This window comes from Drosophila hydei, unplaced genomic scaffold (genome assembly GCF_003285905.1).
Source record: "Drosophila hydei strain 15085-1641.00,03,60 unplaced genomic scaffold, DhydRS2 tig00000232-arrow-arrow-pilon, whole genome shotgun sequence".
NCBI classification, from domain to species: domain Eukaryota; kingdom Metazoa; phylum Arthropoda; class Insecta; order Diptera; family Drosophilidae; genus Drosophila; species Drosophila hydei.
Window position 1 is genome coordinate 862,979 of NW_022045690.1, and position 26,863 is coordinate 889,841.

Consider the following 26,863-nt stretch of genomic DNA (forward strand, 5'->3'; position numbering starts at 1 on the left):
CAAACACAGTAGCCACAGCTTGTTGACAAAACGCTCAGCAATAGTTTGATTCAGCTTGCTATTATAATATAATATACTACACATACAATATTTCATTCTGATGCAGCCAATTTCTTTCAAAATAAAAAAAAAATAAAAGTAAACAGAAATGGTTAAACATTTTAAGTAATATATATTTAAATTGCGCTTTTAAGTGGAAGTGATGAACCGATATGTATTGCACGAATTCTGTTGAACAGATGGCAACGCTGTGACCATTTCATATTTAAATAGTTTGGCGCGCGAATACCAAGGCTGTTTCAATTATGTCCAACAAAATAAAAAGACATAAAATGTGAGTTGCACTGTACAATATCTATTTATTTGTATTTTATGCGTTATTTTAAAACATTTTTTAAGATTTGATATACGTGCGTACATTGCTTATAGATATTAATGCTTATGCGTGCTAATATGCGTTTGTTAATTTCTTTGTAGTCTATTGTAGTTATTGTTGCTCACGTTTGTTGTTAATTGATAAATTCTTATTGTTGTGAAGTATAGAAAGCTGAGAGAATGTTTTATGCTGCGCTCTTATCATACAAAATAATACAAATCATAAAGATTCCACACATATATAGGCATGTGTATATAGATAGATACTTTGATAGTCAAATAACAATTAAAGTTAATTAAATAAATTAAATACAGCTATGTAGGCCTTAAAATGCTAAACAAATCAAATGCAGCTGTTAGTAAAATTAAAATATTGCATTAAAAATAAAAACCAAAATTTAATGATATATGTGTATATATATATATATCTTGCCAATATATTTGAGCTGCTCTTCTCTATGGCGATAGTATTACACACATTGCTAAGCCGAAAAATATTGCACGCAATGGCAATGCTGCGAGGGTGGCAACGCTGCTCACGTTTCATATTTTAAATAGTTTGGCGCGTAACTGCCAAAGCTTTTTTCATTAATTCAATCTGATAAATCAGCAAAAAAAAAATAATTCTCTTGAGTTGCGACGCTTTGATTTGATTTGATTTGATTTGAAGTTCTTAAATTTAAGCTCTACGATCTACACATATGTTTAGTAAAAAAAAATACATATAGCTTGAAGGTAGGTAAATGAAATTGACAAGTGACAGACAAATTATTTAATGTGACAAAGATGGCCACTGCAATGTGGGGACGGTGGGTCATCTCATCTACGCACAGGTGCGCGCCCGCCTCTGGAAGCGCTTCATTCGTCGATACCAATCGTGCTTCCATTCTATAACTATCGAACGCGGACCAATGCCCAGATATCCGGGCGGCGCCTCCGAGTCCCGCCCCAAAATCAAATACGATCTGCAAGATAAACAATGTTGGTCATTCAATATATTATGCGATTCTCATATGCATGTTATTCACATTTACAGCTTAATAGACTCAGTTAAGCAGTTAGACTATCACGTGCTCACCTGTTGACTTTGATCCTGGGACAGTGGCACTCCAAATTCTTAATCGGTATGATCCAGGTCATAGGACCTCGTTTCAGCATTGTATTCGGCATTCCATAGGCGCTGGTTCTGCTGCGCTTGAATACCGCCTGAATTTGCAGATCGAACCGAGCCGTGTCGCTGTCGTTTGGATAGTCCGGAACGCTGGCGCTGCTGCTGATGCCAGCCAATGCTGCTGCTGCCGCCCCCCGATACTCGTACTCCGGTCCGCCCATTGGCTGTTGATCCATTTCGTAGTCCCCGTACGGATCCATTGCGCGTCTGCGCTCGATACTGGCCGCCTCGCTGCTCGTATCGCGACCAATTACTTTGGCCATTATTGCTAAAAGGGAGCGATCGAGATTGTAGTTATATATACCATTAGGAATATATCCTATATATGGACCTACCGTAGTCTCTTTTGCAGAATTTGTTGAGGTTTAATCTTTTGGTGATGACTTTGCACTTTTCGCACACTGTGAACAGAGGAGAGGAGAAGAAAACGTAGAGTTATTAAGCAAATTGCACAGATGCCCAGATCAACAATTCCCTTTGCGTCTTCAGTTTACAATTTAACTGCAAAATTGATGTCTTTATGGCCAATGCCAATTAGCGCGTCCCCCAACAGAGACAGAAACAGAATTCAAATCCGATTCGAAATCCGATTCAGCAACTGTAACAAAAGCAGGCATGGCTGCTGCTACGACAGCAATAACTGCATTAAGGCGCGATCGGTATGGCATTAAAGCTGGCACGCCCCATACGCCTCCAAGTGGCGGAGGGGGAGCTGGCAGTCTAAGGTCGTCAATGCCGCCTTTTGTGCACTAAAATTAGCGTCGTGTGTTTTGATTGCTGCAATGCAAATTGCTTCGTTTGTTGTTTTTAGGCGAAATCGTCTGTTGCTGTTGCTGCGATTGTTGTAGTACCCTATATATGAGAGCCAGAGCGGCTGGGTGAGAGCTAGAGACGACTTATGTATCTATAATGACTTGATGAGGGCAGGCTGAGAGAGAGAACGAGAACGACAGGCAGACAAGAAAAAGACACGCAGAGAACCGGATAAAGAGAGAGAGACAGCGATATATACAGAAAGACAGACAGACAGAGAAAGATATATATATGAAGAAAGATAGAGAGAGAATGAGAGAGTAGGGTTGACAATTCAGAGAGATAGATAACAATATAGATAGATAGATCACAGATAACTAAATGTGTATATTGAGAGTGAGCGAGAGAAAAGAGGGCAGCGGGTATCAAAGCTTTCGACAGCCTTCTGTCAAGCCACACTCAAATTTGAGCTGACTGAGTCCAGGGTATTCACCCGTCGTTCACTTGTTATTTCAGCTGCAGCTGCCAATGTCAGCGACGTTGCCAGCAAATCGTGACGCATAAACTTTGTACTATATGAGCGAGCCATCGATCGATCCATCCATCGATCGATCGATCGAACGATTGATCGATAAGGAGGGAGCACCTAGTGGGGGCAGTCTAACATCTAAATTTGGCTGGGTGCGCCAACATTTCAATGGCTCGCGCCTCCAATTTCGATATCTGAACAATTAGAGTTTGGGCGGGCGCCGCATTTCCTGTTCTAAGTGGCCCAGCGATATTTATCGCGTCTATTTGCGGCCTCGGGCGCTAAAGAGCACTGGCCACGCCCCCAACCAGAGCAAGTGGCAAGTCGAGTCGACTCGTTAATCATTTAATTGTGCATCGCATTAACATGTCATTAAGTTTCACATGCAAAATCAAATCGGGTCGATGGGATCTGCTGGCAGGAGGGGCAGCAAAGGCACTGGAGCGGCCAGAGTGGGTGTGTTAGATGTTTTTTGGGAAGGGGGCGGGCCTCGGCAGCCTGGCACTAACTTTAAATTAACTCAGACCCGGCAGAATTTCAAATTAATTTAATAAGATTATCAAATTATAAATTCATAATTAATATTCATGTCGAGCTGTCTCGCCCACGCCCATAGCCGACGCCTCCCTGCCCTTGCCCTTGCCTCCCCCTTTTGCAGTCGTTGCCCCGCAGCGAGCACTATGCAAGGACTAACTTTTCAGCAATGTGTGTGTGTGTGTGTGTGTGTGTGTGTCTATGTGTGTGTTAGAGTTTTGTCCATCTTTCTAGTGCGCTTCTTGGTTACAAGCGTGCAAACTTCCAAACTTCCAACTTCCAACATCAACTTCAACTTCAACTCGGGTTTCTCCATCTCAACTTTGCGCTTTTCTTTGCCATTGACAAATAAATTTAACTGAATGCCGTCTTCTAAGTGGGTAGGTGTGTGGATAGGTGGCTTGGCAGCCACTTTGACTGAAGCCCCATTTGAATTTGATGATGGATGCTCTCTTCTGAATGGTCGCCCAATGTGCATTCGTCTTTAGCTCCGCTAAGAACTTGTTACAGTTTCTCTATATTTTCTGTGGCCCAATTTGCAGCTATTGAGTGCTGCGATGCTCGACTGGAGTAATAAACCGACGGTACTTTCAATACAGAGCGATCCATTTAGATATTGCCATTTTGATACTTTTTTCTACTCTGGTCTGTCAGCCTCGGTGTCTGTCAACTAAAGAGTTAGGCAATACTTACTGAAGAACATTTGGCTGGGAGCGACATTAACACGATTTTTGTGGGCGTATCCAAAGATAGATGGTTAGAAGGTCGGATGGAAGGACGGGGAAACTGGTGGACGTGCGGGCGGACATGCGGGCGGGCAGACGAACCTAGGGACGAGCCTAGGGACAAACGGAATGTCCGACTGATGTACCCACGGACTGATAGCCGAGCTGAAAAATGCAAAGACTGAAGGACGAACGGATGGTCTGACTGACCGAACGGACAGAAGGCCAAACTAAGGAATAAAAAGACGGAGTGTTAGACGAACAGACTGAAGGACGAACGTACTGAAGGAGAAACAGCCGGAAAGTCGGATAGCAAGATCCAAGCGACAATTCGTCATGTCTGCATAGTCTAGATTTTCTCTCTACAAACATAATGTACTCTTTCAAGGAACACACAGATATAACAACATCTGCCAGGTCTGAATGTAGACTTCAAGGCTTCTTCCGCTCTATTTGTAATATGCTCTTTCCAGCGACTTCAGCTATTTGATCATTTCAATTTTCACACTTTCCGCTAAACTGTAAGCAAACCTCTCTGTACTTAGCCGCTCGCCAGGGAGTTGGGCTCAGGGGAGAGCGTAAACAGTTCTCAGCCAAAGGACTTCTGTCAATTTCCTTTCAATTTGTCATTTGGCCTGTTGCCTGTTACCAAATGCGCTATGCAAATAGTTGACAGCAATTAGCGGCTGCAGCAACAGGCACCAGGCAACTGGCAGCAGGCAGCAGGCAGCGACGACTGTGCACAGTGCCGCTTAAAAGTGTGCGACCATTGTTGCTGGACGCCGAACAAATTAAATAAGGAAACTTTTTAATACATTTGCTCAGTGTGGGCGGCCGTCTTCCATTTGCTGCTCGGGCTGCAAGCGCTTTGGCACTTTGTGAAAAAGTTTGCTTTGCTTTTACTTCGGCCACGCGCCAAATGATGCGGGTCGCCTGCGGGGCAGGGCCTGCAGAGTCAGGGAGGTGCGTAGGGACGTCCGGGGCGTTGTTGCCAGTCGGCTTTAGCATGATTTATGCTGTTGTTGCGCATTCTGTTTGCTTGTTGCAGCAGCGTGCACATCCCCCGTTCACACACACACACACACACACACACACACAGCTACAAAGTGTGTAGCAAAAATGTAACTAAAAGTTGCATGCAAACATTTGCACTATCTGTTAAGTGCTGCACGCCCACGCGGCCGGCCACGCCTCCAACCCAAAACAGTTTTTCAAGCAGCCAACAGCTCCGCCTCAGTCTTCATTGGAGGCTCGCTTAACCGACAACCGACTGCACTTTAGCGGATTTGTGTTTTCTCACCCATTTGAAAGGATTACAAAGCGAGAGAAGCGACGCGGCAAAAGTTTGCCGTCTGGGATAGTTAGTAGAAGCGACCGCAGCATCAGCAACAGCACTAACACCCAACAACAACAACGGCAACAACAATTGTTGGCACACACACAATGCTGATACGGCTAGATAGCAGCATAGAGTGAGAGTGTGAGGAAGAGCGAGAGAGAGAGGAAGATAGAGAGAGAGCACTTACTTACCCCTGCCGCCCTCGGTGCGATAAAATTGCGATTGGGCGGCCGCTGGGCTGGCGCCTCTGTCCATGCCAACGCCTTCAGTGGACTCGTTTGGTTCCGGCGCCGTGTTCTGCGTATCCAGCATATTGATCATGCGCGGGGGTTGCTCTGCAAACGAGATTCAATATCAATTGATTAGATTCTATTTACAAATATTCCCGCCTTCTCCTTACACGGCTAGACCCATTCAAGCTCATGTTTCATGGAGTCTGAGTACGTTCAGTTGTTGTCTTCTTTCTACACCCAGTATCCCATCTTCATATAGCTAAAGGTATTCTGGCAGCTATACTAATATTTATCTTTATGTTCTTTCTACGCCTTATTATCTCCGACTGATCGCCTGCCTTGGCCCTCACTTTTCGGAATGTTGTTCATTCTTTTGTCCATCCGTCTACCTTCAAGTTCATAACAAATAATCGCCTTACACAGTCATTCAACAAAATCGATAAGTATCGATATACCTAGACTAAAAGCTTTCCTATACGGCACTGCATTAAGCATATGCGATTCTGTATTAAGAGTTGATTATTTATATGTGTCAGGTAAAGTGCATCTGGTAATACTGGTATGTCGGGCGATTACTCACTGATGCATGGTGCGATGTGGGAGCGACTTAGCTGATAGCCGGGGGCGCAGCGATTGCAGGTCAGACCCGTGACTCCGTCCTTGCACGGACATTGACCGCTTGTGCTGTTGCAGATCTTGCCAGATGAGCCGATCAGATGGCAATCGCAGGCTGCAACGAGAAGAAAAGGAATTAGTTGAAAGGCAGATACAGATACAGCTACAGCTACAGCTACAGCTACAGATACAGATACATTTTGCAGATACAAATGCAATTGTTGTGGCAGTTTGCCGTGGCAGCTGCTGTGCGTTGAGAGCTTAATTGTGCTGGCCGCACTTCAAAGCCATTTTTTCGTCTTGTTGCCAATCGCAAATGCAATCTGCAATCGGCACACACACACATACACACACACACACACACACTCGCGGCATGGGCAATATGGCGTTATGGCCACGGAGGCTACTTGAATTTAACATGAAGTTGCTTTCAAGTTTTATTTTTTTGTCGGTCAAGCAGCGTGTGACGATGGCTACACTCCTGCCACCCCGTCAGTACATTTATGAGCCGTGGAAATGTGCATTAACAGATAACAGGCACTGTAAAGTTTCAGTTAAATGCCGGCACACGGTTAATTGCAAGCAAAAGTGTGAATATGCCGACGCAGCGGTTGCCTTTCATATTGCCGCACAATGTGTACAAATTCATATATATATATATATATATATATACATGAATATATATATATATCTGTTTATCGCCGTAACGATATACAAATAGCTGTCAGTAGTTTTTTCACATTAGTTTTGCATAGTTGATGGCAAAGCTGTGAGTGGATTTCATATTTATTTTTCGCTCTGCTTCCATCTGTGCGCGGCTTCAACTAGTTCAATAAGTTCAATAAATAGTTACAGCTATCAAAAAGAATCCTTTGTAATAGCTAAGCAAGTGCGTGGTTAGAAGAGCTCTTAAATTAATTGGCATTTGCTAAGTTCTTATGTAGTTGACAGTGTTTTTTGTGAAAGGTCTTTATCGAAACTGCAAATTATATTAGTGAAATTGCATCTATAATATATAGAGAGATTTAACTAATTTATTTTGCATGTGTTTTCTATATTTGCATGTTCAATGACCATCTCAATTTTACGCTCTTCAAACGCTTTTAATGCCTCGAAATTTGAGTTCAGTTTGCTGAACACTAAATCTGACTGAATAAAGAGACTTTGTGTATATACGAAATGGATTTTTCTCTCTTCAAGACACTTTATCTTCTTCATATATATATCTCAGGCAGCAGAAATCCTTTGACTTCTATACAAACTACATTTGGCTAACAAAGTGAGTGTTAAACATGAAAAGAGATTCCTTCTTCAAGTCCCGCAAAGTCACTTTAAGCCTCTGCCAGCTTTTTCAAGTCTCTTGAGATCAACTCTGAGATATAGCTGATGCTCATAGATATTTTTTTGTGTGAATATATCGATGATCTCATGCTAGACTAAAAAAGAGATCTGCCATTACATGGCCTTGCTTCTCTCTTTATCTCTCTCTTTATACCTCTCGTCTCTCTATATATTTTTCTCTCTCTCTCCACCACTTTCTCTCTCTTTCCCGCTCTCTCTCTGTTATTATTCTCTGTGCTGCCCTCTGCTTTTCTCTCCTCTATCGTCAATTCTGTTCACTTTCACTTCTCTATATGACATAGACGAATTAAGTTTGTTTTAGAACAAATTCGAGTTTTGTTTTTCTTGGCCAAATTGCATTAAATGTTTCTAGCCATTTATCGGGCATGAGCTCTGTCAGCTCGAAATGAGCTGTGTGGCCAGCTGAGGCAACGGCTTGTGCCTCATTTGCGTCCATTTGGCTATTTGAGTCGGAGTTGGCCCAGCTTGGCTGGTTGGTTAATAAGCCGCTTTTGGCCACACTTTAAGTGCAATGGCTCTTCGGTGGACTAGCGTGTTTGTGGCATTAAGTGAGAGGGACGCGGGGGAAAGCTGAGACTGTGGCATAGGTCGCGAATGGGGCGGAGGGCGGAGGGGCAGGGGGTTCAGCTAAAGAGCTGAGTGTGCAGCGTGCGTGCAACATTTGGTAATTTAATCCGATTTACAATAAATTAAATGCGATTTATATGCACAGAGCGACACATCCGGAAGATAACAACAACAGCAGCAGCAACAGCAACAGCAAAAACAACAATGACAATGACAACAGCAACAGCAGACAATAATAACTTGCTATAACAGCAACAGCCACAGCCACATCAATGGCAACGGCAACAGCAACAACACAAGCACTTTAACCATTTGGCGCTTGTGTCCATTGTTGGCCCGCTGGGTGTATGGGGGCGTGGCAGCAACAATATGACAACAATATGACAGTGTGTGCGTGCGTGCGTGTGGTATCTGAACACTCCGCAGCTCGACTGCTGGCGTCCTGCTCAAAAAGTATCCCAGGCACAAGCAAAAAATTGCAACAACGAGTTCATTACGCATCCTGTTCCACATGGATATGAACTACGCTTGCTGCGCTATCCCATAAGCCCCAACCTCAGGCCCACGCATCCTGCATAACCATATGCACACACACACAAATATATATATATATATGTATATATATATATATATATATATATATATATGCATATAGCATATTCATATTTGTGGCCTGGACTGGCCTCGCCTGGCATTTTCCATATGGCACGAGTTGCGCTTTTCTTTCACTTTTTTCTGTGCTTTTTTTATGCACTGACCAAGCAAAAGATTATGAATTTTCATTAAAACAAGCCACATGCATACACAATCATTATCACACTCATTGGAGGAAAGTGCTCAGTGACTGCAATTCCTATTCACTGCGCTATCGAGTTGCTGCTTCATTCTTATTTAGCTGCTGCATGGACATGGACATGGCCATGGCCATGGAGCTGGACTGATTCATTCATTGGCATCTCAGTTACCAGCAGCACATCCCGTTGACTCATTGCAGCACAGGACGACCCAAATAGCCGCATTGAATCACAATTTTGCAGAGCTAACAAAGAGTTGCAGTTGTCACTCGCTGGCAGCAGCTGCTTCTACTGCACCAAAAACAAAAAAAAAAAAAGCAAAAACAAAAATTTCAATGATGAAACATTTCTGTGCCAGTCAATGCAAAAGCAACAAGAACAACAACAACAAAAGTTGCTTTCGCTCTGCTCTGTGAAAGGGTCTTTTTGAAAAATTGTCTCTTAATTAGGACAGCATCTGAATCATGGCCAATGCTAATCGAAGCCAACCAACTGCCTCAAGGTTTAACACATTCATCAAGCGCCGTTGCCAACAAATTTAACTTTGAGCAAGTTTTTGAAAAGCAAATTAAATTTTTCTTTAATATCTACACAATCTTTGCAGATATATTAAAAAAGTCGTGGCAAATATCATGAGAGCAGCAGAAAAATAAAAAAAAAAACTAAGCATTAGACAGATTTGATTGGAATCAATATATAATATTTGCGATTTGCTAGGATTTGAAAATAAAAGTTTAGTTCATTTTGGTCTGCTTTGAATTTGTCTATCGAGACATTTAAATATATATTTTGAAAATATATTGAAAAACAAAAAAGAATGCCTTTAGTGGAGCAAATTGATTTCAATTTAACATTCACTTTATTATACATTTACTCAGCGAGGGAGCTCAGGAGAGCGAGACTCCCGCCCTTGCCATTTAAACTCCAAATGCAAGCTACACTATTTAGGTTTATATACATACATAAATTTATATACACATATATCTAGATCTATATCGGTATGATGCTGAGTAAGAATTTTGATTTTCCCCTGTTTTTGTGGCTCGAACTCATACCGCTCATTTCTGTCGTGAAATTTAGGGGCTTTTGACAGTTCTTGCGCTGTGAAATGGAGCAAAGAATCTGGGGCAACATGGATCTGTACCACTGCAACTTTTACTTGTAACTGAAACTGAGGATGACGATGATGGTGCTTGGCCTTTTCAGAGGGCATCAAAGGAGCAGCTGAATAGGGTCACCGGATCGATTGCTTTGAGAATTGTAAAAATATCTGATGCAGATTACTTTGAAGCGCTTAAATTAGTTTAGTATAAATTAATTCGGAAACTCTTAGAGTTATGGGGTTAGCTATGCTGCTTACTTTCCTCTTGAATTTTGCTCATTTGTGGCAATGCATGATGAAAAAGACTGCTTAAGTATCTAAAAGAATCATGTTTACCACAATGTTACGCTTTTTATTGCTCTCTTAGATATCTCCCACAATAATTCTTAAAGTATGCCAAAAATATAAATCAGATTTTCAGTTTTTGGCTATAAAACAAGAGTAAATGCTTAGCTCATGGCCAATATAGATTTATAACTTACAATTTTGCAATTGCCTCAGCTGATTCATAGATCCATAAAATACATTCGAGTAATATAAACAAATGAAGCAAAAGAAAAACTAGATCTAAAAATAAATAAATACATTTATAGCCTGAGTTTGGAATCGCTTGGGCTTCGCCATTCGCTGGGCTCCATTAGCGAAAACTATTTATGCACCTGCTTACGCATAATGGATTCTTGTTGATGTTTGTACCAATTTGACAGCCGTTAATAGGACTACGAAGATTTTGTCCGGGGCCTGTTCGAAATTTTCGACAATTTTCTAGACTTCAATTTTCTTTATTTCTTTTTTCTTTTCGCTCCAAAATTTGTTTTCGACTTTTATTTATTTTGCTTGGGCTTCCAAAAATTAATTAACCTAAGTTTCACAGTGGTGCGCACTGTTGGCCCACTCACACTTGCATATTCAGTTATTCACTCGCAGACAGTGCGCGGGAGGGAGGGAGAAAGAGAGATAGAGAGAGAGGGGGGGGGAGGAAGGTAGGGAGAGAACGGCTCTGGGCTTAATATAAACATCATAAAGCAAATCAAGCGCAATTTGTTATTGTTTATTTCAACTTTGCGCAAGCGAACCAACCACACCAATTCCTATGCCCATGCCCAAGCCCATGCCCATGTCCACGCCCACGCGCCCAACTGCTGCCACCTCTTAGCTGACCGCAAGGAAAAGTGCGTCGTCGCAGCCACTTCCCATCAATTGCCATAAAATATTAGCCCAAAATTTCGGAGTCCAGCAGAAAAAAAACAAATGGGGAGCAATAAAAAGCACAGCTGCCTCCAAAAAGAGCGGAACGTGAGGAAGGGTGGGGGTGTTGGGCTGAGGTGGGAGCTGCGCGGGTGTCGGTTTCTCGGTGCTGCTGCTGTTGCCTGTTTGTTATTATTAGCCAAATAGATTCATGCAATTTTCAAAAGAAACCAAACACACAGAGCAGGAATTATGAAAAGATTGCCTCGCCTCGAATGATTTGCTATGCGAGGGATTACACCTGACTACACCTGGCTTCGATCTGGTCGAGGTGAACACAAAACAGACCACAAATATCCAACTGATGGATGTCTGTATGAATCATTTGTGAATTGCAATACATTTCCCTGCATTCAAATGAAATTCGAATAAATATTGAATGCATTTAGTAAAATTGTTCAATCAATGAATCACATCATTGAATCTACCTTAAATGTGAATACATATGAATATATTCATATGATTCATATGTATACTAAATTCGTATCAAGTTAATCAAATGAACACCCATTCGAAAATTGTCAACTGAATTGAGTCTAACTCAATTGTGAATACAAATGAATCCATTCATATGATGTGCTGAATAAAAATGTATACTTAATTTTCCTACAGTGAATCATATAAGCATTTGAGACTTGACAAGTGAATTGAGTCTAATCCTATTGTGAATGTAAATGAATACATTCAAATGATTCATATGACTCATGAAAATTTATACTGAATTCGCATCTAATAAAGCATATGAATACCCATTCGGAAAGTGTCGTTCGAATTGAGTCTACTTCTATGAGCACATATGAATATATTCAAGGCATTTCAGTATTTATTTCGAATCATATGAATACCCAATCAAATATGTCGAATAAGATGAGCTAGGTCTAATTCGATTGTCAATGCAAATAATTTAAATATTTTGATAGAATAAGTGATTCGCAAATCATATGAATACCTTAGTGATACGGCTTACTTTAATATACAAATGAATTAATTTAGCTCATTTACATTTCTTGTATATAGGCACACTTAATTTATTATTAACATTTTTGAATACAAATGCAGTCATTTGAGCTAAGTGAATGCACATTGAATAACTTTTTAGTTTGAATGACAACTACTCAGCGTTGTGAATCGATTTACAACTCACACAATAGCGACACCTGACTGCTTTCTGGTGCGGCCTTTGAAGTTCGCTTAGAGTGGAAGTTTTTGGCCCGAATGAAATGAATAAAATAATCAGTAAATACACTCAAAGCTCTTCAAGTGAATTGTCTGCCTGCGCTGAACTCTTTCCCTTTCGAGGATCCTTTTTTGAGTAGCCTATTAATAAATCAATAGCTTCGCACGCAGCTACAAAAGTTAGGCTGCTGTCTGTTAGGTCCTCGAAGCCAAGACCCTGCTCCTTGGCCTCGGCTGCAGCCAAGGCAGGAGGAAAAAGTTTATCGCGGTTGCAACTAGCGCAAAGTTCGCTTAACTTTTGCGACGATGCCAAATGAGCAAAGATTTTGCTGTCGAACTCCGCACCGCCTCCTCTCAGCCTGGCGCTGTCTGCTCAAATGGATTGTTACAATTTCTGTTGCATGTACAACGCGGCAAGGCTGCAAAGTTTTTTGCTAACAGGGGGAGGTCAGGTGGGCGTCAGGTGAGTAGAGGCCACGGCATGGAATAAGAGCTTCAATTGTATTCCAAACTTTTTGGCGCTCTTTTCAAATTGTGCGTTAAAATTGAGGCGCAGACGACAACAGCCAAAGTCTATTAAAAATCAAACGAGGCGCATAAAAGTAGGCAATGCCAAAAGCTCTGCTTGCTCTGCGGGCGGCGCCTGCTCTGGGGACAGCTACGAAAATGGCAGCGCCAATTTGACGCTCGAACAATTTGCACAGCTTTAAATGTCAGCTCGCATGCAAAATGTCATAATTCAAATTCTGCCCACGCCTCCCACAAATGCCAAAAGCGTGGCCAAGCTGAGGTTTGCTTCATGTGTGTGTGAGCGGGGGTGAGTGCGAGAGAGAGGGGCAGCTTATATTGGCAGTGTAGTTGGTATGCTCTGCTAGCAGCTGGGTCTCAGCGACTAGACAAGTCACAAACTATAGAATTTTTTAAATTTTACTTATTTTTAATAATGTTCAGTAATTGCATTTTTAAATATTTTATGAATTTCTAATTATTGAAAGCAAATTTAGTTGATATAAATTAAAATAATTAGTTAAATGTATTTTAAATTCAATTTATTCGTATATTTTATTTATAGAAAAATCTATTTAAAAACTTTAATTCAATTGTTTTATAAATATTAAATTTTAAAATTTATTCAATTTTTAACTAGAATTTTCTTAGTTAAAAATAATTAAGTAAAAGTAAATGGATATAAAATAATTATTACTAACCATATTAATATTAAAGAAATTATTATTTTTGATTATTAAAGTACTTCATTAATAATTATATATTAATATTATGTATTTCTTAATAATTTGAATAATTTAAATATTAAATTATTAAGAAATTTATATTATTAAATAAAAATTAATTCATTAAGTTATCAGAACTCAAACCAAAAATGTTTCAAGCTCAGCTCACAGCTCATATTTGTACAGGGTATACGTTTAGTCGACTCTTTGCTAAACACCCTCAACTTTTTATTGCTTCGTCAGCGTTTGTTACGCCGCTTAGTTCTTGCTCCCCATAGTTGTAATAGATTTTTGTAGCTTAGTTTTTAAAACCAGGCTGGCTTACTCGCAGCCATAGCCGAGCGCCCGCCCACGCGCTCGCCCTCTGTGCCCCATCCGCTTTCTTTAGCTCTATGATAAATGCATTTTGGTCTGGCATTCAATTAAGTAAGTTGGCCGGAACCCCACGCAGCGCGACCTTTAACCGATTCGCTACAGTTGCAGGGCGCGTTTTATGAAATTCTAATGATGTTTGAGTGATATTACGCCCACCACCCATACCCCGACCATCCCTCAACGCCCGCGCAGCCACCCCCGCAGCTGCTGCCTGTCTAATAATTACACTGGCAGCGGCTGCGTTTCATGAACTTGGCGCCCCGAAATGGGCAGTAAAAGAAAGTTTTTTTCTGCTCTACGTGTAGCGGTTGCTCTACTGTCTACCTCGCTCTCTCTCTCTCTCTCTAAGTGTGTGTGTGTCGCATAGGTAATTCATGACATTATTTTAATTGCAGCTGCTGCTGCCGCTGCTGTTGCTGTTGCTGTTGCTGTTATTGCTGTAACATTTCGCACGTGACTTTGTGATTTTATGGCATTTAATTTCACGTATTTAGCTACGGATATTGTTAATTGTATTCCACAGAGCGCGCCCCACCCCCGCCTCCTTATAGCCACGTTTATGACATTCTATGTGTGTGTGTGTGCCATAATTTTGCGCATTGTTTTATTGACACAAAACCAAGCATTAGCAATTTGCGGTATCTTTTTGCATTCGTAGCGTAGCCATAGGGCATATTGAAATTGTTTGGCAGTTGACCCGAGTCGTAAGCTTTCTTCGCCTTCGTTTAGTTTTCCGATCATATTTCAGGGTATTTGCAGGTCGAGCTACTGTCATTTGAGCCATTAAATTAATGATGTCACACAGCGGAGGCATAAAAAGCGTAGCATACTTTTTGGGGGCGTGGCTCGGCCTTTAATTATCCTCAAGACTTCGAGCAGCAGCAGCAGCAAAAACTAACAACACAACAGCAGAACTAGACGTCTATGAATAATGCTCACATGCTGACATTTGTGTGTGCGTGTGTGTGGTTGTGTGCATTACTGCAATCTCTCTCATTGGACAAATAATAATGTGTAATTTTCCGGTCATTGAAACATTTGCGCAAATAAGGAAATTGGCTGAGCCCGAGCTGAAATGACTTTGACAACATGTCAGCCTGGGCAAGCACACACATATATATATATATGTATGTGTGTGTGTGTGTGTGTGTGTTTGCGTTTGCCTGGACATCCGTTTGGAACACACACACCCAACGTCTGTCAGTATTTGCACTCGCCCCGCTGCCTGACGGATGAGTTATGGCTGGCAACGTCTGCTTCAATTTGCGCTCGGCTCAAGTAAATCATTTGAATATTTAAATTAAATCGAAATCTTGTCAGCAACAACAACAACAACAAGCTGAAATATGCAGCTACACTCCCGCCCGGATGCTCGGCCACACGAAGAGTTCGCTTTAAGGCGTTAATTATAATGCGAGACATGAGAACTGCGCGTGATTTGCAATCAACAAGAAAACTTATAGTTTCGTATATACCTACCTATACACTTGTATAGGTATATAAGAAGCAAGTCTAAGTAGATAGAAATTATATATATTTATATCTATATATACATATATATATATATATATATATATACATACGTATACAAACATATACAGCAGCGAAACTTTGCGAATAGCTTACAAAATAGGTGGAGCAGAACAGACGTACTGTATATGTATGTGTATAAGTGTATGTATATGTATATGTATATGTATATGTATATGTATATGTATATGTATATGTATATGTATATGTATATGTATATGTATATGTATATGTATATGTATATGTATATGTATATGTATATGTATATGTATGTGTATACGTGCATGTATATGTTTACGTTTTTATGTATATCAGTGAAGAGCTGAAGAACAACAAGAATCAGATGTTGGCTTTTCGAAGATTTTTGTTTTTTTATGTCCAGCAAAATCTCTAGAAATTTGTATTATCTAAAACTACTGTTACTTTATATGAAATTATGAATATTTGACTTCCAAATATTTTTAAATATTTGTTTAAAAAAAAAACAATTGTCGTCTCTATCCCTATTCGCCTCTCTCTCACATTTTCTTTCACTCAATCCCTCTCTCTGTGTCTGTCCATCTGAGTCTCTATTTCTTGCTTACTCTATTTTCTCTCCTGCTCGCTGTTTCTATCTCTCTCTCTCACACTGCCTTTCTCTTTCTCCCTGTTTCTCTCACAATTTCTCTGTCTCTTTCTCAATCCCTCTCTCTTCTCTCTGCTATCTTCTCTTTGCTTCTTTCTTCTCTTTCTTCTCTTTCCCTCCCTTTTTCTCATTCTGCCTGAGTTTCTATCTTCTTGTTGTCTCTCTCTCCCCCTCTCTTCTCTCCCTCTCTCTCTCTCTCTCTTCTCTCTCTTTCTTTCTCTCGCTCTCACACTATCTCATTCATTCATATTCATTGTACAATTTTCTATGTGAGAAGTGATATTGACTATTTATTACCTTCTCAGATATTTGCATTTCTAGTTAATTAGAATTTTCGCAGTAAATTTTCTTGTGCTTAGCAACTGTGAGAAAAGGTACTTTTCTCGCCCATAAATTTTTTCCTGTCTAGAGCTTTAGTTGAGATACGTCTGGTCAGCATATGATGTGAAAAGTGTTTGCTCTTAGAGTTTTTGCCAAAGAACTTTGTTTGTTTTCTTTCACATATTCTTTAGAAAATCAGCGAAATTTCTTTATTTTCAGTTGAAAGGCTTTTAGCTGCAGCCTTGTGTTTGGCCAAAATCTTTGATATTTAATTGATGTGGATTTCATGGTCTGATTTATGCAGACCTCTCAAGGTATATATTATAAGTGTATTATGAGAGCTCGCTCGACTATCATTGCGCCAGGCATCAAAGCGAATTTCATGGCATTGGAAGGCACTTGCTGTGCGCTAGGTCTCTGCACTTGATCCGCATCTGAAGTATTCGCATTTGTAATGCGGCGCAAATGCTGCATTTGGCAGGCTGGTGGACTGGCGGACAGGCGGGCAAGCGGGCAGGTCAAGACAAGTAGGAACAAGCTCGGACAGTTGACTAATTGAACGGCAACGTCGCCAGCCAAAAAAACATGACGTAAAACATTTTGCCAGCACGCAACAACAACAACACAAGGGGAACAAGCTGAACAACAATGAGAATAAATGTAAAACCACAATGCAAAAATGTTTTAAACAAATTGCACGCGTGTCAAAATTAAAATGAATAAATTTCTTTCGACGTTGCGCAAAAAAAAAAAAAAAAAACAATAAAACAAAAACGAAAACCGACAAAATTAAAAAAAAAAACTGAAATTTTAAAAAGAAAACAAATAAATTTGAAAATAAAACAAAATTCTGCAAAGAGAAGCCGACAACGATTAAACTCAGCAGGGCTGTAGGTGTCAGTGTGTGTGTGTCTCTGCTTACTTTACTTATTTACGACGTGCGCATTTGGCTGGCCTTGTAAATTTGGATTGTTGCTGCTGCGGTTGTTGGATTTGTTGTTGCTGTGCTTGTATAATTAATTAAAAATCGATAAGATTTTGATATGGATTTAACGGCTTTTCAGAATTATGATGCTTAGTCAGCAGCAGCAACGACATCTTTTGAGAAACGATGACAAATGGCATATGCGGCGTATGCGCAATTTACAACGGCGACGAGAGCAGAAACAACAGGAACTCACAACTGCAACAACAACGGCAAGAACAAACAGATTTTCTGTTTGCAGCAAATGGCAGCCTTTGTTTATATTTGTTTTCTTTTCTATTTCTCGATTTTGTACGCTTTAAGTAGCTTTTTTGTTTGTTTACAAAACTCAATTTGCAATTGGCCAAACGAGCAACAAAAATTTTGTGCTGCCGACGTCAGCTCTGATTCGGAACGGCCAGTTAGATGGATAGATACGATTATGTATGCATATATATATAAATATATATATGTAGTCTAAAAATAGCAATTGCCTTATTTTGTTGCTGCTGTTGTTGTTCTTCTTCTGCTTGTTATTGTTGTTGTTGTAGTTGGAGCAACTTATTTGGGCGAGTTGATTAGGCAGCGCGTGAAAATTATGGCCAGCTCATAAATTAACTGACCACCGGGTAGAGTTCCTGTGGCTATTTTTTGTGCTGGGTATACCCTGTACTTTAGAAGTGTCGGGTCTCATGAGCAAGTAGCAAATATTTAACTGAATGAAGAATATTTAACTGAATGCCACAGTCACTTTTGTGCTCTGCAGCTCTTTGGCTTCTTTGGCTAAAATATGCTGGCTTTGATTATACCCTGTAGTTAGGTATATCTGACAGGGTATGATGGAGATATAACTGATCAGTGAAGAAGCTGGCAATTACACTTTTGTCTTATAAGTCATTCGTATATTTATATTTAAGATGATCGCTCTGAGTATACCCTGTAGTCTAGGCATAGTGGGTATAACCAACATCAAGCAAATATGTATTCTATGAGTTGCTCGCTCTGCTGAGTATACCCTGTACTCTAGGCATAAGATTTACAGTTGCATAACGGTTAATTGATCAATATTTCATCAAGTCCCTCAGCTGTCGTTGAGTAACTGCTGAATGCCATTAGTTTACTGCAGCTCTGAGTACAGTACAGTACAGTACAGTACAGGGTATCTACCAGTCGAGCAGTCCTAGCTTTTCAGCCGTAGTTTCGAATGCGCTTTGAGTTTTTTACTACCCACTGGCAAATTTATCGGAAACATCAATTATTTTCAAAGGTCGTCGCTGCAAGGGTTTGAGTTTCTGGACTCGTACGAGTAATGAGCATAATTTGGGCTAATTAGTTTAAGTTGTAATGGAATGCTGTTTATTTTTCTTTTGATTTCATGTGTGGAAATAGTCGATTAAATTTGAAATGGCCCCTTACCGATACGTTACGGAATTCCTTGAACGAAATGGCATTCAAGTTGCGTTGGCTACCATCGCAATCGATAATTCTATCGCAGAGCTACCGATATATCACTAAAAGAACTCCAATCGACTTACCTTTGCACACCTTGCGATGCTCTAGTGGCTTGGTGGGATCCCGATAGTAGCCCTCCTTGCACTGATGACAATTGCGACCCGTTGTCGAGTGCCGACAGTTCTGACAGACGCCGCCAGAGACGCCCTGCGATAGGCGAAAGATGTCCATATTGAAGCGACATTGACGCGCATGATCATTGCAATTGCACTCTAAAGACAAGGAGAGAAAGAGAGTGAACGATTAGAAAGAGCTGGATGAATGAACATGTAATATATCATTGGCCCAACTATCTCTTAACTAGCATCAATGTGTCTCCCCTTTGCACAGCTTAAACTGCGATAAATGGAAATAAATGGAACGCAAATCGCCTCGAACACGAGCTCAACGCTGGCGGAGATTGTGGCTGTGGATGGGGCCAAGACATGTCATTTTTCTAGCGGGACATTGGCTTCAATTGCATAATTTATGCGATGATTTGTTTGAACGGCTTTAATCATGGATGTTCGCATGGCTCTATGCTGGATACACTATGCACTCGCCTTGAGCCAGGGCACGCGTATGGCATGGCTGGGCACTTGTTGGAGCTGTTGAAGTGTGTGGGTTGTTGGACGAAGCACTATTTGCTACCCAGATCAGATTGCTTTATCCGAGTTTGCTCTCGAATTGTTAGTGTATTTCGTTAGTCGTTGCGGTCGTCGGCCGTGGCTCATTCATGTTTTGCTTTGGGCAAACACTTGGCTATTGACATTCGATGAGGTCTGCTGTGTTGGCATCTTTTGCTGGCCATCGTTAGCTTTGTTCGAGTTGAAGTCCAACTTGGAGCTGTCAATGCCAAAGGCCGATGATTGCAGGCTAGACAAGAGCAGAAAAAAAAGAGACGAATAAAGCTTCAGCTGTCCACCTAACCATGCAATTCGACGCTCAGTCTCAGTGTGTGTGTGTGTGTGTGTGTGTGCACACATGTTATAATTATCTTTCACACATTGTGAGGCGCAGACAAAGCGTTTGCCTGTCGTCTGCTGCTGCTGCTGCTGCTGCTGTTGATGCTTCTGTCTACAGCGCCCTCCTCGGCGCTTCTCAGAGCGCTTGGCGCGCGCCAGCCGCAGACAAAGTTATGTCAGCGCAAATATTTGAGAGCAGTCGACTTGTCGAGGCCATATACATGCACACACTTACACACAGCCATGTGTGTGCGTGTGTGCAGGTGCTGTTTGAGGAATCGTCAACAAGCTAAAAAAACTCTGCGCAAATATTTAGAGGAAAAGATGTAAAGCTCTCTGGACGGCACGGCGTGTGGCTAATTGGTTGGCCGAAGGGTCCGGTCGCTGGGCTTGGCTTTAGCCACTTCGAATTCGATTTGGCTATTCACGGCGCTAGATAGTTAATTTTAATGACACACTCTACGGCAGCTGACTGCGAATGCAACGTGATTTATGGGGCAACGCTTCGATTATGCGTGAATCCCGTTCGCATCGATTACAAAATGCGGCTCCGGACTGTGCATAAAACTGTTCATTAGGCCATGATGCTTTGTGGCCCGAGCCGTATCTGAGCCACGCAACGCGCTGCGATGCGTTGGTAATTAAGTTCAAATTTGATAAGTGAACCCGAAAAGCCAGACCGAGCTGCAATCAAACTGTCAGCTGTATCTCAATCTCTATCTTTGTGTGTGTGTGTGTGTGTGAGTGTATCTCTATCTATATCTGCATCTGCTGCGTCAGCTGTCGGCTTTAATTAACTTGCGCCAGGGTCGAGCATATAAAGATTGAAGGCGTTTGACTTTCAGCTTAAACACTTAAGGCTAAGAGTGAGAGAGAGAGACAGAGGGAGAGAGACAGAGTGACATTCCTCATTTCCTATGTTAAGCGATCGAGAATGTATATGCTAACAGCCACAGGCAGCTAGAGAAAGAGAAAACAGCAATTGAAATCGCTTTAGCTTTGACTGCGCTATTTGCCTTTGCCTGTTCCGTGTGCTGGGCTGTGTGCCGTCGCCTTATGGCCATGTTCATGTCCGTTATTCGTTGTCCTTTGGCCGTGTCCTGGCTGCGTTTTCAATTTGCTGGCCTTCGCGCTCGTCGACATTTCATCGTTTTATGATTGATTGCGCTCGCCTCGCAGTGATTTTCGTTTACCAAAATTGTGAATTGAAATCGTGTGCATGTGGCTCAATGGCAGCGATAACTAACTCTGTGTCTGTGTGTGTGTGTGTGTGTGTGTGTGGCATGCGGCATGTGGCATGTTTGTATGCACCCTCGCCCCTCCCTCACTGTTGTTGCCTCATGTTGGTATGCGTTTGCGGTTGCGGTTTCTGCTTTTGCGTTTTTGCGCTGCAATTTGACAATTTCATCGCAAAATTGTTTTGGTGTTTGTGGCCATGTTCCGTTGTGGCATGCAAAGCTATATACATATGTGTGTGTGTGTGTGTGTGTGCATGTGTTAGTCTGTGATTTATCAAAAGTGGTCGATTTACAAATTTTTGTTTACGTGCAAACGTTGGTAATTAATAATTTCTGAGCTGAATACAAAGCCAATCGATTGTTTCCAGCGAAATGCCAAAACATATTTAAGGCGAGCAAATAAAGGAGAGAGGCAGACAGAGACAGAGAGAGAGAGAGAGAGAGCGCGAGAGAGGGGCAGTGAGAGCGCCTTAGTTATTGTCTGAATCATAGCATTAAATTTGGCTTTTATGATTTCCTCGTTTTGATTGGCATTTTTTGAGCTTCACAACATTTCCGCTTACGTAAAATTTCAAATTTTTTATGCTCACACACACACCCACGCGCACATAATTCATTTCGAATTGAATTCATCTGACCTATTCCAAGTGACCTAGTTGATTGGTTCTTTTGCTACTGGGTACTTTTCTGCCTTGGCATTATTTATAAACATTTTCGGCTTAAATGGTTAAAGTAGTCATTAAATTTCCCGTTGATTCTAAAACTTTTGTTTTATGCCGTCATAAATTGTTCGCACTTTCTTCACTGGAAGCGCCCATTATACTCAGAATTGCCATTGTTTGGGATAAGCTCTGCCATCCGACCATCCGTCCATCCTCCCAGCCCCATCCCCATCCCCATCTGCATCACAATGGACATTATTTTTGCCTAGATTTCATTATTAGGTATTACAATTAAAGCAGCAGCCACTGCAGCACATGTAGGCCATATCGAATCCGGCTAATTGGCTGACAATTAGCGCCAAGCCAGAAGAGCCTTCGCCGTGCCACTTCAAAGATATTCGCAAGTCGTTTCATATCTCAATGCTGCATTGCTGCATCCGCTGGCAATTGCACTCTGCGGGAGTTTTGAGGCAAACAACCAGAACCCAACCACGGCATCTGTGTCGGCTGTGTCTCTATGAACTGCTGATCTACAAATATATATTCAGGCTTGAGCTAGGTATAAGATGAACGGGGCATGTGATTGAGTTTTAACTGAAGTTTTGCTTTCTTGAGTTATTAGTCATAAAATTATTCTTGAGTCGGAAGCTGCAAAATGCTGGTTCTTAGTGCTCTGTGATCGTATAGCTGCTTATGGCTTCAGGTAACATATGAAGTCCACAAAACTTCTGTGAGAAATACTATCATAAGCAACTGGACTAGTTGCAGCTCTCTCTTTCTCTGTGCATTGGCTGCACTTGAATCCGTGTGATGCACAAGCTGCATTGAATTTGAAGATTTCTGTTCGCTATTTGTTGCCCCACAAACGACCTCTGGCATTTGCCACTTGCCACTTGTTTTCTGCTGCTGTTGTTGGCTTCATCAAAAGCTATAAGCATATTTTTGCCGCTTCCTTGCGCATGCAATTAAGGCGACAGTGACAGAGGCGAGCGGCGCGCGGTGAGCGGCGTGTTGCATGCAGCTTTCGCGTGCCGCAGCTGCAACATTTTCCTTGTCAACGGCAGGCAGCGAAACAACGATTACAAATTGTTTGCTGCCAGCGGCAAAATAAATAAATAAATGCACACAAAAATGTCTGCTTAAAAATAAATTTTTAGCTCTGCGTGGAATTCTGTTGCAACTTGCTCTCTGCGTCTGATTTGTTGATGTTGTTGTTGTTGTTGTTGTTGTTGTTTTTGTTGCTTTGGTTTGTTGTTTTCCAATTAACGCAAACGAATTAACATTTAAATATATATTGGGAGAGAGAGAGAGGCAATGCCGATATCCTGCCGCTAATAAAAAACAAAGTTCATGGCCCACACACGCACACACACACACACACACACACGCAAACACACACTCATAAGAGGCTGAGTGAAGACGTCGTTTGTGCATTGTGGGAATTTATGTTTAGTTTTTCGTTGAATTGCTTTTTGTGTGTGCCTGTGTGTGTGGCTGTGTGTGTGCGTGTGTATGTTGCCCATTCTTTTATTTAAATCAAGGTACAACATTATTTTCAATTTGCCTCAAACGCAACGAGCCACCACCACTTGGACTCTCGACCCGTCTGCTCGGCATTTTCCTTTTTGGTTTTTGCTTTTAACTTCGAATTCCGATTTCGATTTCGATTTCTGCTCTCTTTCTTTCCAAATTAGTGTGTGGAGGACCCCAAAGAAAACAATAAACAAATTTTCTAAATGTTTTTTTTTTTCGATTTTGATTTTTCTGTGCTCAGCTTTGATTTGATGTTGGAGAGGCGCGAGCGAGACAGCGACTGAGGGTGAGCTAAATAAACGACTCGTTAAGACACATAAATAAAACGCACCAAGTTTCCTAATTAAGTCGCCCCAAACAACGAAAAAAAATAAAGAAGTGGCCCAAAATACAAAAACAAAGAGGAAAAGAACTCCCAAATGTGACAACAACGAACGCCATTTACACTTTCCCAAGAAAATATGTTTAGAAGAAAGTAATGGAAAGTTTTGAAATGAAATTTGAAATCGAAATATATATATTATCTTATAGCACAAGTTCCAATACGTCAATCTATTTCTCTTTATTGAAAATCTCTCTCGAGTATAGCTGATCCATTCACCTCTTAGCAAAACTAGAGTCTAGATCAAAGCAGGACCCAAAGTAAAACACGCGAGCTGAAAGCAGCAGCATTTTTATGCCAAGTTCAGGGTATTTTCTAGTCGAGCACACCCTTCTAAAGCACTCTTATTTGTTCTTTTTAATGATTTGAAATTTATTAAATTCTCTTTTTTTTTGTACTTTTCATCAGGCTTAACAAAAATTGTATTTCTTAGGCCCTAACAAAACTCTGTGGAAAAGCGCAACAAAGTTTGCTCGAGTGTCGAAAGCAACGCCCAACGCAAGTGTGTGTGCGGGTGTGTGCGGGTGTGTGTGTAGGTTAGATAAACAAAAGAGCAGCTAGATCAACAGCAGCAGCAGCAGCAGCAGTAACAACAACTGCTACTACAGCTCGCAGGTGATGCTGAGACATAGAGCAAGGCAGGGCGAGCGAGAGAGAGAGAGAGAGGCAGAGGCTGTAGCCCGCCTGCTGCTCGCTGCCAACGTCGAGCTAAAGTGTCTGCGGCTGGGCTGCCGCTAGTTGTTGTTGCTGGTTTTGATCTTTGTTTTGATTGGGATTGGGTTTTTGGATTTGGATTTGGATTCGGTTTCGGTTGCCAGTTCAAAAGATCATTGCGGCTGCGCTTCGCATTTGCATTGTGTTCTGCGCACTTTGTCATTAGAGGGAGCTGCTGCTGCTGCTGCTGCTGCTGCTGCTGTTGAAATGTCAGCGGTGCGCACATGGCCTCCAAGTGCGGCAATATGTTTTGTTTAACTTTTGGGCTATCGTTGCCGTTGCTGCATTTGCATTTGTTTGTTTATCTTGCAGTCGTTGGCTGCACCAAGAAATCGTGGCGATGGTGTTGCTGCCGCTGCTGCTGCTGTTGCTGCTGCTGCTGGCCCCGCCTTAATTACAGCGCCACAGCTAATTCAAATTAATGATTTTTAAATGCGCAAAATATGCGCTACTGATTTGCAGTTGACAGACTGCAAAGCGTGCAGCATCGAATAGAGTTGTCGATTGCATTTAATTAAGCAAAACAACACCTCGCTCTACCCCTCTTGCTCTCTCTCTCTCTCTCTCTTTGCCCACTTTTTCTCTGTCAGACTGTTTGTCGACTTTGTCCTGTAGATGGGCTATCATTTTATGACTACAATTTCCCTAGAATCGAAGCGGCAACTGTAATGCGATGCACCCGAAAGGTCAAAGCGAGCAGCTCAAAACATAAATCAGCAGCACAATATCTACCTAGCGCTCTCTGCCCCTTGCTCTCCCTCACTCTTTATCTCTTTCTTTTAGTTTAACTGGCAGAAATTTCAATGTCACAGCAGTTGCAGTTGCAGTTGCAGTTGCTGCAACTTGTTGCCCTTTCCCACAGAGCTCACATAGCTCTTATAACTGAGGCGCAGATGAAGTGCAGCAAATGCTCTCGCTTGCTCTCCCTCTCTCTCTCTCTGATTGCTTCAAATATATAGAAATATATAGAAAAAAAATATATATTCATATATAAATATATAGAAAATAATGCTGTTATGCTAAGACTATTCCCATCTGTACTAGCTTCGATTGAAAGGTTTCTCTTCTGCTTGGTCTTAAAAGTTTCACTTGCAGTCAAATACTTTTATAAATCTCCTTTGCAAATCCAAGATTTCGACTCTAGGATAGCGTATTTGAGCATCGGCTTGTCATTGTCTCTGTTATATATGTTTTTTTTTTTTTTGATAATTCGTCTTGGTCATATCGGGCGTACGTGTAAAATCTCCAGCTGGGCGGTTGATGGCGACAATGGGCAGCAAAGGCAGGAAACGGAGTTGCTTTTGTGTTGCACAGTTTTTGCCATTTGTGGCACTTAAGCAAATTAATAAGAGATGCGTTTTGGGCGGGCCGTTTAGGATAAGGCCGCAGCAGCGGCTTTTGCTACTTCAGTTCTCTCTCGCTCTCTCTCTCTCTCTCTCTCGCTTTGTCTGTAGACTCGGCTTATTTGGTCGTTTTTATGCATTTTAATCTTTTTGTTACGCTTTGCACATCGGGTCATGGCCAGAGGCAGGGGCAGGGGCAGTGCCAGGGGCATTGCCACATTTATTGTATGCAAGGCATCCCGGCTACGAATTGGTCGATTGTTCAATGAGTTTGCCAAGCGGCAGCTGTCGCCCTTTTGTTGCCATGTTGCACATTTTGGACCGAATCCATTCAGCAAAACTATGCAGCCCGAAATGCATGCAAAACTGTGTCCCTGCCTCTGTGCCCTTGTGTTGCTGCATCCGTACCTGTTCCAGTCCCACGAGGCGGCGACTCTCTGAGCAGCCTTTGCATTTATTTACATTTGCCTGGCGGACGGACTGAGAGCAGAGTCGGACTGTCTGCGCTGCATGCCCATTGCCATTCAGCGCAGTTTTTAAAGCCTTTTTTCCAGCAGTTCCCAGATCAACAAACTGCAACCAGAGCGAGCTAACAGGTGTGTGCGGGTGTCTACCCAGATGAATTGCCAAATTGAATAGGTTTTTGCTTTTTATGAATCGCTCGACACAGATAAAAAGAAAACACTTAAGCTGGCAGCTAATCAATTAGTAACAACAAACGTGATTAATGTTTGCTTTGCATAGCAAGAGCCACCAGCGGACATCGGCCAGCCGTATTGGTCTTAGAAGCAGCCCAAGGCCGCCTTCACATATACGAAAATAAGAAATTTATACAGATTTTGTACATCGATGAACCTGCCACAGTTTATTTGAGTATAATCAACTAATGCTAATTGAACTTGACTCTGTTTCATTATTTAATTTGAAAAGCAATTCACACTCAATTCATTTAGTATTTATTATTA

General features: G+C 41.5%; 1 protein-coding gene across 2 annotated transcripts in view; it reads right to left on the minus strand.

Annotated features, from left to right (window-relative positions):
• Positions 1-813: 813 nt before the first annotated feature.
• Positions 814-26,863, minus strand: part of LOC111600204 (netrin-A) — a 45,072-nt gene continuing 19,022 nt past the window's right edge. Inside the window, exons 2-7 of one of the 2 annotated variants that reach the window (XM_030223526.1) lie at positions 19,106-19,294; positions 6,240-6,389; positions 5,618-5,761; positions 1,882-1,947; positions 1,454-1,814; positions 814-1,340 (exon numbers count right to left, since the gene is read on the minus strand). In XM_030223526.1, coding sequence (XP_030079386.1) covers positions 1,199-1,340; positions 1,454-1,814; positions 1,882-1,947; positions 5,618-5,761; positions 6,240-6,389; positions 19,106-19,294 — 1,052 coding nt within the window. In that variant the 3' untranslated portion in view covers positions 814-1,198. Of the gene's footprint in view, positions 1,341-1,453; positions 1,815-1,881; positions 1,948-5,613; positions 5,762-6,239; positions 6,390-19,105; positions 19,295-26,863 lie in introns of both variants that reach the window. The other variant, XM_030223527.1, reaches the window with a different exon arrangement.